Below are 15,810 nucleotides of genomic sequence, written 5' to 3' on the forward strand. Positions count from 1 at the left end.
GAGACAGGTGAATCACTGAGTTTGAGGCTGGCCTGGTCTGCAGAGTGAGTTCTAGGACAGCCAGGGCTACACAGAGAAACCCTGTGTAGTGGTGGTGAACTTGTGTAAAAACAGGAGGAAGAGGAGGAAAATAAAAGGAGGAGGAGGAAAAGGAGGAGGAAGAGAAGGAAAAGGAAGGGGAGGAGAAGGAAAAAGAGGAGGAGGAGGAGGAGGAGGAAGAGGAGGAGGAGGAGGAGGAGGAGGAGGAGGAGGAGAAAAGGCCAGTGAGAAGGTTCAGTGGATAAAGGCAATTGCTGCCAAGCTTGATGACCTGAGTTAGATCCTTGAAATTCACACGGTACAAAGAGGGAATCAGCTCTTACAAGTTGTCCTGTCACGTTCACACATGCTTTACACAGGTACAGACACATGCACACACACTGAGACCGACAGACAGACAGACAGACTATGTAATAACATCTTTTCATGCTTTATTTTCTAACACAGTAAACATGACTGTGTGTGTGTGTGTGTGTGTGTGTGTGTGTGTGTGTGTGTGTGTGTGCTGGGGATGAAATTCTGGGCCACACACTCACTTGGCAAGTGCCCTACTACTGAGTTACAAGTTTCCAGCTTAATTGTAACCCAATAAAAGTTCTATTAACAGGCCTGAGGGAGGCTTTCTCCTTAGTGCCAGCAATCAGTAAGGTGGGCTGATGTTTGATAAGGTTGCCACATAAAACACAGATAACCTTCCTAATAAGCAGACCTATAATCCCAGGACTAAGGGGGCTGAGCCAGACAATGAAGAGTTTGAGGCTAGCCTGGGCTACAAACCAAAAGCTTGTCAAAACAAACAAACAAACACCCTGAGAACAACAAAGCGCCGTTGTTCGTAGTGGCCTACTTGCCTTGCTTGTGCACACTGCCCTGGTATGTGGAAAGCCTTGACTTCTATCTCCAGCAGAGAGGGAGCAGGGAGAGAAACATGCAGGAGAGGGTGTTTTAATCTCCAAAGAGATTTAAAAGACTTAGAACATATTTTTTTTTATTTATTCTGTTAATCAGGCCAAAGTAGATCCACTCAGTTACCAACACCAAAAAGTCCCCTAAACCACTAACAACAGCAAGCCAGATTCAAGGGTTCTGAAAAAAAAAAAAAAAAAAGGATGTTTCTGGTTTTTCAAACTGAAAGTGAAAAAATAAGGAACTTGATTTGTATTGCTGTCTAGGGTAAAATTAGTTTGGTCATGGTTCACAGGAGACTGCAAACTCAGGCAGCTGGGCTCTGAAGAGATCACGATTTTTTTTTTTCTCTGCTGCTGCTGCTCCAAATTGAAAAAGAAATAATGGCTGGGGAGATAGCTCAGTGGCTAAGAACACTGGCTCCTCTTCCAGAAGACTCAGATCACAGCTATCTAGTTCTAGGGGATCTGACACCCTCACACAGATACCACACAGACACACACACACACACACACACACAAAGGCAAAACAACTCGTGTGAAATAAAATAAATACAATTAAAAAAAGAAAAAAAAAAAAAACCTCAGTCCCCACGTGGGCCAAATGTTGTGAAAGCTTTGGCTTTTGTGGAAAATGAAAACAAGCCTCTTTGAGTGATGTAATTTTTATCTTTCCTTGGGTCAAAGTCAAAAAGCTAAGGTGAGCTGAGAGGTCTTGAGTAAAGCCTTCCATGGGCATTCCTTGTTTCACTTGACTCTCAGCAGGAGATTCACGGTACCGTGGGTGCTGGGTCCTGGATATGGAGGTAAGAAGAAGGCAGGGTGCTTACTTTTCAGGAGCTCATCTTTAAGGTGAGCAGGGCTCAAATCCTAGGACCCTGTGGCTGGGGTGTGGCAAGTGTTGAGTGAGGGAGAACAGGGATCAGTGTCGTACCGAGGCAGGCTGCAGAAGGTCTTGGAGATGTGCACTGAATTCTGAGGAAGAAGCGTTGTGTTTACCCGTCCTGCTGCTGTAACAAATGACACACACGTTCAATGGCTTAAACAGGGGTTGGGGCACACACCTGTAATCCCAGAATGGGGCTGTCTGAGACAGGAGGATTATGAGTTTGAGGTCTGAGACACATACATACACAGACATTAACTAACTATATGAATGAATGAATGAATAAATAAATAAATAAATAAATAAATAAATAAATAAATAAATGAGTAAGAGTGTGTATGTGTGTGTTCTGGATGCAGAAGTCTAAAGCAAGTTTAATGGAACTAACGTGGCCAGTTTTTAATGGAACTGTGCACGGGTTTCTTAGAAATAGGTCCAACATTTGTGTGTATTACAACACAGCACCAAGGGTTGCGCATGGCTGTGAAATGCTCCGTGGCAGAGCTGGTTCATTGACGGCCCTTCATAATTTGTGGCTGCATCACTTTAAGAGCTCATTTTCCGGTTCAGTTTCTCTCGGCTTTTCTTAGAAAGACACTTGAGGTTATGGGTAGGGGTCCCCACGTAATTAAAGATGTTGCCTGCATCTCAAGATCCTTAAATTAGTTTTATCACTATCATTTTGTTCTCTTGAAACAGGGTTTGGCTAACTATGTGCCTTTTCAAATTTTAAGATGGGGTTTCATGAAGCCCAGATTGACTTTGAGCTCCCCACAGATCCGCCTGCCGAGTGCTGGGATCAAAGATGTGTGTTCCCATGCCCAACTTCCTTTCCGTGCTTTCAAAATTAATTAATTTATTTGCATGTGCATTGGTGTTTTGCCTTCATGTACACCCATGTGAGGGTGTCAGATCCCCTCGAACTGGAATTACGAACAGTTGTGAGCTGCCAGAGTTCTCAAACACCAAGACATCTCTCCATACCTTGCTAATGATTAGTCCTTATGAAATTCAAACCAACAACTCACAAAGCAATTTTTAAAATAATTCTAATAAACTGGGTGGTGGTGGTGCATGCCTTTAATCTCAGCACTTTATATCAAGGTGCCCTTAAAGCTTAGCGTAGCGCTGGCATCCTGTCCCGTTCTGATCTTTGGCTCATAATGTGTGACCCTATTTCTGGCAGGCCATGAGCAAACATCTTTTTGCTCCAGACAGGGAACCCAGTGACAGACCAGAGCATGGCTATCACTGAAGTACAACTTGGTGAGCCATGAGTTTTATTGGGGGTTACTTCTAGAATCATGGGTGAAGGGGTGTTTCACAGGCACCGGCATCCCAAGAGCCCACCCCAAAGTGAGTGATAGCTCACCAAAGCTGAAAACCCGGAACACACTGCACAGACTTGGGGTAGCTCAACAGGTAAGAGATCTGTTTTTTCTCTACACACCCACACACACACACACACAAACACCTCGATGTCTGTTAATTATTACTCAATATTCAGGTCAAGTTTTCTTTTAGCTTCCAGAAATAAGACAGGACAAACGAGTCTGTAGCTTTCTCGGTCTGATTTATTACAGTTAACGTACTGTTCTCTGCTATGGCCCAGCTGCTGGGCTGGCCTTTGTTTCTTCCTGGGTGCTCAGTTGGTCACTGCTTTTTCTAGGCAGCTCAGCTTGTCTGAGCGCATCCCCCACCGGGCACTGCTGCTTCTGTCCCCTTGGGGAGGGGAGGTTCTATTGGATCTGGCCAGTTTTGGAGACATCGTCTGCTCTCTGAACATAAGAGGCTTCCCTGCAGGATGGGGTGTTCCACCTCCCCTTAGGACACCCTCTTCTCGACAGGCTTTCCTGGGAGATGGAAGGTTTGAATCTGGAAACCACCACCCCGTGGCTTCTCAAGGGCTGCTGGGACTAGTGCTTTTTCTGGCACTCCCTCCCCCCCAAACAACGTGGAACACACAGGAGTGTGCAAGATGACATATGGTTGCGGCAGGGAGTTCAGCACTGGGCCAGTCTCTTGTTCCTAAGGGGAACATTCTCCGCACCTACTGTCTCCCACGCTGCCTGTTCTAGATGTAAGGGGTTTAAAACAGCCTCCCTGGAAGGGTAGCAAGTCCTCTGCTACCTGATTCTCTGTGTTGAGTCTCTGAGAGTTCCAATCACACACAGTCCTCAAAACCCAAAACCCAACTCATATACCACCCTGCCGCATCCTCTGAGAAGCCTGTCCTGATTTCATCTCTCCCCCAAGTTTCCTCCTTACCAGGTTGATGTGAGCCCCTTGCCTTACAATGCATTCAGTTCCTCATTTAAATAGTGGAGACCTCTGAGTCTCAGTTCCCTCTCCTGTGATAATATTGGGAAGACTGAGTTAAAAAGAAACAACAGAGGACCAGGGATGTAGTTCAGTAGTGTAGTACTTGCCTAGAAAGAACTTGGCTTCTATACCTGTGGTGGTTTGAACAGGTTTGGCCCCCATAGATTCATGTGTTTGAATGCTGGGTCCATGGGGAATGGCACTATTAGGAGGTGTGGCCTTATTGGAAGGAGGTGTGGCCTTGTTAGAAAAAGTGCGTCTCTTTGGAGGCTGGGCTTTGAGATCATATATGCTCAAGCTCCGCCCAGAGTGAAATGCATCCAGTCTCTTCCTGGCTGCCTTTGGATCAAGGTGTAGAAATCTTGCCTCTCCAGCACCATGTCTTATAAAGGAAAGCATTTAACTGGGGCTGGCTTGCAGTTCAGGGGTTTAGCCCAGCTTAAATTCTACATCCTTAAAGATTTATCTATTTATTATATAGTGTTCTGCCTGCATGTGTGCCAGCAGGCCAGAAGAGGGCACTAGAACTCATTACAGATGGTTGTAAGGCACCATATAGTTGCTAGAATTGAACTCAGGACCTTTGGAAGAGCATCTAGTGCTGCCCTTAACCTCTGAGGAATCCCTTCAGCCATCTTGATCTACAGGCAGCAGAAGAAGACTGTGGGCCACACAGGGCATAGCTTGAGCATAGGAGACCTCAAAGTCTGCCACCACCATGACACACTTCCTCCAACAAGACCACACCTCCTAAAAGCGCCACTCTCCACTGACCAAGCACGCAAACACGTCAGTCGATGGGGGCTGTGCATAGTCAAACCACCACAGGACATAACAAAGAACATAACAAAGGCTTACTTATGTAATCCCAACCTATCTATCAGCACAGAAAAACACCTGCATTCTGTCCCTAAGCAAACCAACTCGCTCTGTTCATGGACCCACACAAGCAAGCCTAGAGCAGTCCCCTCGCCCACAGCCCTCGGCTGTCTTGCAGAAGACTTCACTTCTGAAGACAAAATTTCCCCGCTGTTTTGCTATTTGTGTGTGCTTCTTTGGGTCTTTGAACAAGGTGCCAAGAACCCAAAATCATGAAGTCCAGAGACCATTAGTAACACACTTGATGAGCCATCCAGGAGGTGATAGAATGGATTTCTTCCGCTACACAGACACAAATTTCTCTCTACGTAGTCTTTTTGCTTCTGGCCCATGATGTTAGGTAAGGGCACAGAGGCAAAGGCGAGTGGGACAAGAGAACAGCGGATGGCCACTCTGCCAGGATGAGGAAGGCAGTGAAGGGTAGGAAGAAGGGTGCCGGAGTCCTCCCTGCTCGGCTTGCAACCAACTCACAACTAACCAAAAGAGCGCAATAGAGCAAGCGAACTGTAACAAAGCAGATACCTGTGCCCAGTTCCGATGCTGCTGCTGCTTTCTAGGGAAGAACAAAACCTAATTGCCACTTTTTGTTGTTGTTTTTGGAGACTGAGTGACAGGGTTTCTCTGTGTAGACTTGGCTGTCCTGGATACAATTTGTAGACCACCCTGGCCTTGAACTCACAGAGATCCACCTGCCTCTGCCTCCCCAAGTGCTGGGATTAAAGGTGTGCACCACCAGGCCTGGGTGCCACTTAGATTCATAAAATTTTTTTCTCCCTCTTTTTGCACTTTCCTCCACTCCCTAGCCCCTTGCTCATTGCTTCTCACTTCTTTTTTCCTTTGGTCTAGGTTACAATAGGAAACTGAGACTGACTTATTTCTGTGCTTTCAGATCTTGTTGAGTAATTACTACGCTTGCCTGCATGGGTAAGTAGCAATTAGAAAGCTAAAGAGCGAGGTTGTGGTGGTGGATGCCATTAATTTCAGCAGTTGGGAGGCAGAGGCAGGTGGATCTCTGAGTTTGAGGCCAGCCTGGTCTACAGAGGGAGTTCTAGGACAGCCAAGCTACACAAAGAAACCATGTCTTGGAGAGGAAAAAGGAAGAAATAGAAACAGATAAATCCAGGCATCTGCTAGGTCACTTCGTTGAATGATTTCTACCCTCCTTTTGATAGATTGGCTTCTTGAAACTTCTTTAGACATTTCATGGCTTCCCCAGACTAGTACATTATCTAGTGTTTCTGCCTCTTTTTGTAACACAAGCTGATACAATCCTTCTTTAGTTACAGAAACTCTCCTCTTCATTGGATCGAACACATGAAACACTTTATGGATCTGTACCTTTCCCATTTCCTGCCCAGAATCTAAAAAAGAAGGAGCTATTGCACCATGCAACTTCCTTGACTTAGACTGGACATGTGGCCTGCCAGGACTCTGCTCCCACAATGCTCATGGTGGGTCATCACTCACAGCTGCAGCTCCCACCTCTCCCTTAATTCTCATTGAAGCAGGAAAGCAGCACATGTTGCCAATGCCTTTCACAAGGAGCTCATTGTACCCCCATCAGGGAGTCTAAAAGCCACTCTCTACACCCAGGAACACTTCACCTGGAAAGAGGACATAGGTTATAGATTGGGGAAAAAGAGATGTCATGATATATATCCAAGGCCTAAGCTGGAGGCATCCAGCATCCTAAGGCAAGCTTCCTAAGGGGGATATTCCTAAGGGGGACGAAGTTGGAATCTTCAACTTCATCCTACTCCTCTGTTCCAGGAGGGTGTTATTTTGGGGCAGGATAAGTTCAATAGTTTTTCTTTTCTTTCTTTCTTTCATTTCTTTTTCTTTTTCTTTTTTTTTTTTTTCCAAGACAGGGTTTCTCTGTGTAGCCTTGGCTGTCCTGAACTCACTTTGTAGACCAGGCTGGCCTTGAACTCACAGAGAACTGCCTGTCTCTGCCTCCCTGAGTACTGGGATTACAGGTGGGCACCACCACATAGCTAGTTCAATCATTTTTCGTTTCATTTTTTTTTCTTCTCTGTTGCAGGTCATTACGAACTCTCATCTCAAGAACAAAAATTTGATCCAGAAAACTCTAGGCAATGGTATATTGGAACACATCCTAGCTCCAATACAACCTGGAGAGAGCTGGACCCCTAAAAGGCAAGTTCTGTATGTAGACACAATCACTGTCTGTGTGCACTATAAACTCACATAGGGTAGGGAAAGATGAGGGTGTGGTAAAAAAGAAACAAGACTTTAAATCTAAAGACTATCAGTGTGGCTGAGGACAGATAATTTTCTTCTGGGAGCTATGCCCAGGATTGCCATGAAATCTCTCATTTCCTCAAGTCTATCATAAAGATAACGATGCCAATGTATATTTATCTACTCGCCCTTTTCTCCTGCTCAGATGCCCAGCCCACTCAGGTTGGGAGGGTACACAAAAGCAGGGCTTTGTTATGGGATTGTACAGACTTCAGTTAATTTTTAGCCCACAGGATTTTTTTTTTTAACAAATGTGCATATATTGCTATTTTGAGGTTTTATTATTTTTTTTGTTTGTTTTCAAATCCAAGGGAAGCTTTATTTTTATTTTTATTATAAATAAAAAATCATTTTAATTATTTTATTAATTGTACTTTATTTTTTTCCCTATTGACTCCATTTTCATTTTTTCAATTTATTTTTTTATAATTTATTCGCTTTACATCCTGATTGTGGCCCCCTCTCTTGTCTCCTCCTGGTCCCTCCCTCCATATTGTATTTTATTATTATTACATTTAAAAATTTTATCGCATGTATTTATTTATTTTGTGTGTGTGTGTATGTGTGCCACGGCAAGTATGGGAGTCAGTTCTTTCTCTCTACTGTGGGGGAACCAGGGTTCAAACGCAGGTCATTGGGTTCAAGTGATTGGTTTGGGGGAGCACTCCCCCTCTGAGGCATCTCACTGGCCTCATATTCCCCATGTTGAGGAAGCTGACCCTGAACTTTGGATCCTCTTGCTTCCACTTCCCAAGGGCTGGGGTTACAAAGCATATGACATCACCTATGTGGTGCTGGGGACCAAACCCGGAGCCTCATGCAATGCTAGGTAAGTACTTTACAGCCTATCCCCCACTCCCACCCCCAAATAAGTTTCAAATATGAAGTTCAAGATGAGCAAACTGAGCCAGGGGGGTGACCCTGGCCCTTGAGGGCACTTGCCACTTAAGCATGAAGACCAAAGCTTGGGTCCCCCAGAAATCAACATATAATTCAGGCGGACATACTTCCAGCCTCTAATCCCAGGATGTGGGAAGCAGAGACAGGAAATCTCCGGAGCAAGCTGCCAAGCCAGAGTTCTGTGAGAGACCCTCCTTCAGGGTATCAGGTAAGTGATCAAGGAAGGCGTGTCAACCTTGGGCCTCCATTCGTGCATGCGCGCGCGCGCGCACACACACACACACACACACACACACACACACACACACACACACGAATACATACATGCACAGAAACCACACAGATCCACAGATAACATTCCCCCCTTTAAAAAGGAGCAAAATAAGATTTGTAGTGTTAAAAGTCCTTCATTCTTTCATTCATTCAACAAAAACTTGCTTTTTGTTTGTTTGTTTGTTTGTTTGTTTAGTGTGTGTGTGTGTACTACACAGGTGCATGCCATGGCGCACGCATGGGGGGGTCAGAGAGGCGGTTTTCTCCTTCCACTAAGTGTGTCCGAGGAATTGAACTGAGGTCAGCAGTCCTGGTGGCAGGCACCTTTAGCAGCTGACAGCGTCTTGCTATGTAGCCCTCGATGGCCTGGAACTTGTTATGCAGACCAGACGGGCCTCTAACTGGTGGGGATCCCTCTGCCTCTCAAGTGCTGAGAGGAGGGCTGAAGGCTGATGCAGTGGTTAGAGAGAGGGGGGTTTACAGAAACCGGGATTTAGGAGAAATTTTGGAGGAGACCGTAGATTTGGCTCCTAATCCAGGGGATAAGAACGATCTCATGAGGGATGCAAACCCAGGTCACGTGTAGAAGTCCAGTCTCTGTCCTTTCTGCTAGAGACGCCTCAGGATTGCCACGTTCAGCAACTCAACTCCTCCAGGCGGGGGCGGCGCCCCACAGCTGTAGTACGCCAGCCTGGACGGCAGAGGGCGCGCCGACACACGCTCGAGCCTCTCTGGCCCGGCCCGTCTCAGTGGCCGCGGAAGGTGACGTGGACACGGAAGTGGTCGTCGTCTCGGCGGCACCGGTGGGAGCGGGGCTTTGGGCTGGGAGTGCGGCGGGCGAGCGGACGGGTGGTGGAGGCCTCGCAGCGGCGGCGGCGGCGGCGACGGCTTAAGGCGCAGGCGTGGTCCGTTGGGTGCGAATCCGCTGAGCCCTCGAGCGTCCTCTCAGCCCTCTCCCCTGCCCGTCGGAACCAGGATCAGGCACCCGCTTAGCCGGCGTCATCATGACCAAGACCGGTAACAAGGGCGGGAACCTCCGCGACAAGCTGGACGGCAATGAGCTGGACCTGAGCCTCAGCGACCTGAATGAGGTCCCCGTCAAGGAGCTGGTCAGTAAGACCCCACGAGCTCCGGGAGCCCAAATACTCTCGGATGCCGGCCCCAGGCGGGCAGGCCCCTCTCCCAAGCCTCAGTTTCCCGATCTTTAAAAGCTAGGTCTCCGGGGAGGCTGCCGTCGGCCCCGGTGTTCTTCTTGCGATGTACACGTGTCACTTTGGCACAGTTCCAGATGATAGGGTAGCTCTACCTACCCGACCCTCGGCTTTTTTAGGGCCCAGTAGTGAATTTACCCTCGTTTGGGGAGCTCTCCCAACGTTCCGCTTGGTGCTGGGCCTTAAAGTGGGAGCCCGCGAGAGTGGTTGCTGGATGTGTTCGAGGATGAATGAATGACTTGGTCCGGGGAAGTAGGCCTCCAGATAGACCTGGGTGTGGCGGAGAACCCAGCTTTTCTTAGAAGCCTGCAATCCCAGCTGGCTGTCGCAGCTCGGAGGCGGCCCTCCTTGGAGAAAGTGAAATCTCTTCAGGACTGGCAAGGTCTCATCCCAGCTGCTTTGAAACTGCCGGGAATCGCCCTCCATCCCCCTCCACTCCAATCCCATTTGGAAGCCTGAGGCCTCGGGGACGTCACAGGTCTCATTTGTTGCCAGTTCGGAGCTATATCCTCTCCCTGTGCTTTTCCAACTCTCTGCTCCGTAGCTGTAACGTCTCATATTAGCTTCACTTTGGATGACCTGCACTTTCCTTATTGCTAATAAGGGATTACATTTGCCCTTGGCATTTGGCCTAGTCTTCCCTCCACAGTGGCTGTGTAGTGTGGTGGTTTGAATGGCCATGCCCAGTTCCTATCCCAGCTCCATTGCTCAATATCTGAATGCCCTTGGCAAGGTAACTAACTGACTAACCTTTGTGTCTAGATTTCCTCATTTATAAAATGGTGCTAAAGCTTCCCATCTCTTACACTTTCGAGTATTAAAATCATACCGTCAAGTACTTGTAAGGTAGCAAATGTCAATCATTCTTCCTTCTGTGTTATTCAGAACTTTCTTAGGTGGTGAGACTGTGCTCTTAGGATCTTCTGAGATCTGGACAGTTTAGGTTGGCCTGGGATCCTTAACTGAATGTTCACCTCCTTTCCCACTCCAGGAAGATGGCCAGGCTTGTTTGAGCCCGGCCCTAGGACAGCTATCTGAGACCATTTCCTCCAGGCATGTGGTCATTATAGCATTGTCCTTGGGGGTTGGGGGAAGAAAGGGTCAGTTTTGCAGAGCCTCTCTAGTGTTGGACACTACTGAATGGTAGAGAAAGGCTGTGAAGGCCTTCCTCTCATGCTGGTGCTCCCTGGCCAGAGCACTCCCCAGAGAAGGCACTCGGTACCACGCATGTTGGTGGACGGATGACTGAATGAATGGGTAGATAAAACTGTTGAGCTTTATTAGACCCCATTCCTGCCCTGAAACCTAATAACGGGCCACTAGAGAAAAAATTACAAGTGCCAAGGGGTGTTGAAGGCTCAGTTTTCTCTTGGACACTCTATAGTCAAACCTTTCCTTTTCCAGTCCTTCCTAGTTCTTAGTTGACTGGCTTTTTTCTTTTTATCCCTGAGAACATCATCCTTTCATTTTTTTTTTTTCTCCCTCAGGGTCTTACTATGAAGCCAAGATGCAGCCAGGGCTAGTCTTTGACTTGATATCCTCTTGCCTTCTGAATACTGGGATTACGGCATGTGCCACCCTCCCCCCCCCCGCCCCATATTTTTTTTAAAGGCCTTTGCTAATTGTGGGAACATTCTCTGGAAAATGCTTCATTAGCAGATGTCACTGAATCATTCCAGGTGTTGGCTTGACATGTTTTTCTCATCTCTCTTTCCAGGCTGCACTCCCAAAGGCCACCGTATTGGACCTGTCCTGCAATAAACTGAGTACTCTTCCGGTGAGACTGGCAAACAGCACTGAGCCCTGGAGCCCTGACTGTCCTTCCTGTTGCCAGGGCGAGGGGTGGCATAAAGTGTAGTTTCAGGATAGCTCTACAGACAGGTTTCAGCTAAACCTCGAGGATATTGGTGGGGACAGGTGGAGGAGGGTGGCTTGTCTTAGAAGTGCATTCTCTAGAACAGCAGGAGAGTCAGGCCTCAGAAGAGTGAAGTCAGCAGGGCGCTGGCTGAATCATTTGCTGGGCTCTCTTTTCTGCCTTATTTTAGTCTCCCTTCTTGCATAAGGGAGATAGAGACCATTGTGTCCGTTTGCTCTACATGTTGTGGAGAAAGTGAAGCTTCATCCCTTGCATCTTGTTTTGTTTTGTGATGAGGTCTTAGGTAGCCCAGGCCGGCCTTGAAACTCATGATCTTGCTGTTCCATGTCTTGAGTTTTGGGACTCTAGGTGTACACCACCATGCGTGGCTTGTTCTGTGGTTTGTTTTTGCTTTGAGATTATGTAAACTGTGTGGCCCAAACTGGCTTCAAGCCAGTGGCAGTCCTCTTGTGTTAGCTTCTCAAGAGCTGGGATTTCAGGCCTGAGTCACCATGCTGGGTCTCACACATCTTTTAATGAGAAACAAGGAAGACTACAGTCTGATAGGACTGTCCTGCCTTTATCCCCCCTGTAAACAAGGACTTGGATTACTTGAGATTTGCTCTTTGTTATGGAGCAAATCCAATGTATATGAAGTCCTTTTGATGCTTTTGGTTTTTGGACTATTCTTTTTGTTAGGGCCCACATCTTCTTTGTTAGTATAGAAAATGGTGTGTCGTTATCACATTTTTGTACATATGTAATTGTATCCCGCTCTCATGCATGCCTCCCCACTCTTCCCCATCCTTCCTCTCGAAGAACTTCTTCTCTTTTTCTGGAGATGGGGTTTCAGTGTGGACCCCCGGCTGGCCTCAGACTCTGAGTGCTGCCATTGCAGGCGTGATAACACCCAGCTGGTAGGTCACCTGTGTAGGCATTGGATCCCTTCCCCTCTGGTCCTCTCCTGAGCGAAAGCCAGCCTCCTCTGTCACAGTGGTCCTTCAGCAGTAGGCCCTTCCTTGTAGCCAGTGTTGCTTCTCGCATCCTGAAGCAGCCAGCCATGCCTTGCTGGATTCCAGGGAAGCCTCTTGTTAGGCTCAGTGTCAGGGGTGGAGTTCAGAAGTTAGCAGTGTCTTCATTGGCTCATTAGTCCATCCCTCTCAATGTTCTCCTGGGCTTCTCTTATTGTCAACAGCATCTTCTTCCCACAGCTCATTAAAATGGTTTCTGTTCCAGGGGGTATTCTGTATCTAATTAAAGAAGGGCAGCAGCTTCTTGCAGCTTCACACCTGCTGTCCGCTGTGCCTCGTATGCACTCAGCATTCTTTAAGGGCACTTTCCAGTCTGAGTCTGTTCCATTGTCTGTCCTAACTTCTTTCCCTTCACTGTGCAGCATAGACCTGCCAGTGTTTATGAGTCCCCACAGATAATAAACAGTGCCTCATTAGCTGACTTGTCCTCTCAGGTGGGTGCTTAGCAAAGGTTAGTACCATGCTAAGAATGAGCCTGGTTTGAGTAGGACGGGTCCTGGCCATTTAGTTGTCTTAACATTCATTGAGCACCTTTGCGAAGCACTGGGCTAGGTAGAGCAAAAAACAAAGACTTAGACTTAGTACTCAAGCATTGGCCCTTTTTATAAAACAGGTATTTGTATTTTTCTTTCCTTTGGAAGGGATATTGGGGGTGGGAGTTGAACCTAGGACCTCATTAATACGGTGCTAGGGACTGAACTTTGGCCTTTGTGCATACCAGGCAAGTACTCCACCACTTAGCTACACCCGTAGTCCCATTTGTTGTTTGAGATGAGTTTTTGTTATTTTGCCCAAGCTAGCCTTCAACTGCAGCAGCCTCCCAAACAGCTAGGAGTACAAGTGTATACCACTATGTCCAGTGAGAAATCGTGTGAAGGATGAAGGCAGGGCACTGTGGGAAGACTGGAAAGGCCCTGTATCAACCAATAGCAGTGCGAAAGATGAGCTCAAGCGAGAACAAGAAGGAGGTTGTACTCTTTCTTCCTGCTGGTTTTTCAAGACAGTTTTTCTGTATAACAGTCCTGACCTGGAATTTACTATGTAGACCAGACTAGCCTTGAACTCATAGAGATCCGCCTGTTTCTGCCTCCAAAATGGTGTGTGCACATTTCTAATGCTGATTTTTGTGCTAAGCTCTCTTACAAGCTTGTCTTGGTAAACACCACCAGGTATAGCAAGTGTTTTCTCCATTTGTCATTTGAAGAGAAGTAGCTAGCAAAAGGTAGAGTTGGGGTTTACACATAGATAGTCTTGACTTGGGGTCCCCACACCTCTATACCAAAGTGTGTGAGCTCTGGGCCTAAGTCTTCTTTCTCCGGATCCTAGTCCGATTTCTGTGGCCTCACACACTTGGTGAAGCTGGATCTCAGTAAGAACAAGCTGCAGCAGCTGCCTGCAGACTTTGGCCGTCTGGTCAACCTTCAGCATTTGGATCTCCTCAACAACAGGCTGGTCACCCTGCCTGTCAGCTTTGCTCAGCTCAAGGTAATATTCGCCAGGGTTGCACAGCCAAGTATGGCCAAGGGCTCAGGGACTATGGGAGCATAACCCTGGGCAGGGGTGGAGGTGGGGTGGGACTGGACCGGAAATGCCACCTTGGTGGCCCCTCCTTAGCTGCCTATTCTGTTAGGTGGAACACAGTGTTCTTTTAGCTACTTTTGTTCTGTCTTGAGGTGCTGTGTGTAAACTCGGGCTTAGCCAGTCTCCTTTTTCATCTCTGTAGAATCTGAAGTGGCTGGATCTGAAGGACAATCCTCTAGATCCTGTGCTGGCCAAGGTGGCAGGTGACTGCTTGGACGAGAAACAGTGTAAGCAGTGTGCAAACAAGGTAAGCGCGAAGCTCCAGGGCTCTTGCTCACATTCTCCTCTGGGACTTGCCTCTCCCTCTTCTTGTTTATTCTCCCAGGATACCAATAGCTCCATGTTATTAAAGCACCAGGTCTCAGGGAGATGAGCCTGACCAGGGAGAGGTCTGTGTTGCTGTGCTTGCTGCTGCTGCTTCTTCTGCTTCTTCTGCTGCTTCTTCTTCTTCTTCTTCTTCTTCTTCTTCTTCTTCTTCTTCTTATTATTATTATTATTATTATTATTATTATTTTAACTTTTATTAATTACACTTTATTCACTTTGTATCCCCCCATAAGCCCCTCCCTCCTCTCCTCCTAATCCTATCTTCCTTCCCTCTTCTTCACGCATGCCCCTCCCCAAGTCCACTGATAGGGGAGGTCCCCCTCTCCTTCCTTTTGATCTTAGTCTATCAGATCTCATCAGGACTGGCTGCATTGTCATCTTCTGTAGCCTGGTAAGGCTGCTCCCCACTCAGGGGGAAGTGATCAAAGAGCAGGCCAATCAGTTTATGTCAGAGGCAGTCCCTCTTCCCATTGCTATGGAACCCACTTGGACACTGAACTGCCATGGGCTACATCTGTGCAGGAGTTCTAGGTTATCTCCATGCCTGGTACTTGGTTGGAGTATGAGTATCTGGAAAGACCCCTGTGTTCAAATTTTCTGGTTCTGTTGCTCTCCTTGTGGAGTTCCTGTCCTCTCCAGGTCTTACTGTTTCCCACTTCTTTCATAAGATTTCATGCACACTGCCCAACAGTTGGCCATAAGTCTCAGCATCTGCTTTGACAGTCTGCAGGGCAGAGCAGTATCATTATTTTAAAAGATGCATGTACATGTGCCTGTGTGGGTTTATGTGTGCAATATACGTGTAGGTGCTCACCTAGGCCATAGGGAGACATTGGGTTCCCTGGACCTCGAGTTGTGAGCAGTTGTAAGCTGCCTGATATGGGTGCAGAGAACTGAACCCAGCGCCTCTGCAAGAGCAGCAAGTGCTCTTAACCACTGAGCCATCCCTGGTGCATTTATCTTCTTTACTGCATACTTCTTTTCTTCAGAAACCACTCATGCTCCAGTCTGGCATTATGTTGACAGTTGTTTTATTTATTAGTTTATTTTATAAATATGATCTTTTTTTTTTTTTTTCTTTAAAGATTTATTTCTTTTTGTTTTATGTGTTTTTGCCTGGTGCCTGAAGAGTCAGAAGAAGGTGTTGGATCCCCTGGAATTAGAATTTAAGCCAGTTGTAAATGGCCTGATATGGATACTAGGGACTGAACCTAGCTCCTCCGCAAGGGCAGCAAGTGCTCTTAACTGCTAAGCCAGTTCTCCAGCCTCTATTTATTGGGTTTAAATGTGTATGTGTGTGTGTGTGTGTGTGTGTGTGTGTGTGTGTGTGTGTGTGTGT

At 47.1% G+C, this 15,810-nt stretch overlaps 1 protein-coding gene across 1 annotated transcript in view; it reads left to right on the forward strand.

Moving 5' to 3' along the window:
- The first annotated feature begins 9,226 nt into the window (after positions 1-9,226).
- Lrrc59 (leucine rich repeat containing 59) overlaps positions 9,227-15,810 on the forward strand; it is a 16,935-nt gene continuing 10,351 nt past the window's right edge. The window contains exons 1-4 of the mRNA XM_055619903.1: positions 9,227-9,575; positions 11,395-11,454; positions 13,890-14,048; positions 14,287-14,391. Of these exons, the coding sequence (XP_055475878.1) occupies positions 9,471-9,575; positions 11,395-11,454; positions 13,890-14,048; positions 14,287-14,391 (429 nt within the window). The 5' untranslated portion in view covers positions 9,227-9,470. The remainder of the gene's footprint in view (positions 9,576-11,394; positions 11,455-13,889; positions 14,049-14,286; positions 14,392-15,810) is intronic.

This window comes from Psammomys obesus, unplaced genomic scaffold (assembly GCF_907164565.1).
Source record: "Psammomys obesus unplaced genomic scaffold, mPsaObe1.curated_primary_1811, whole genome shotgun sequence".
NCBI lineage: Eukaryota > Metazoa > Chordata > Mammalia > Rodentia > Muridae > Psammomys > Psammomys obesus.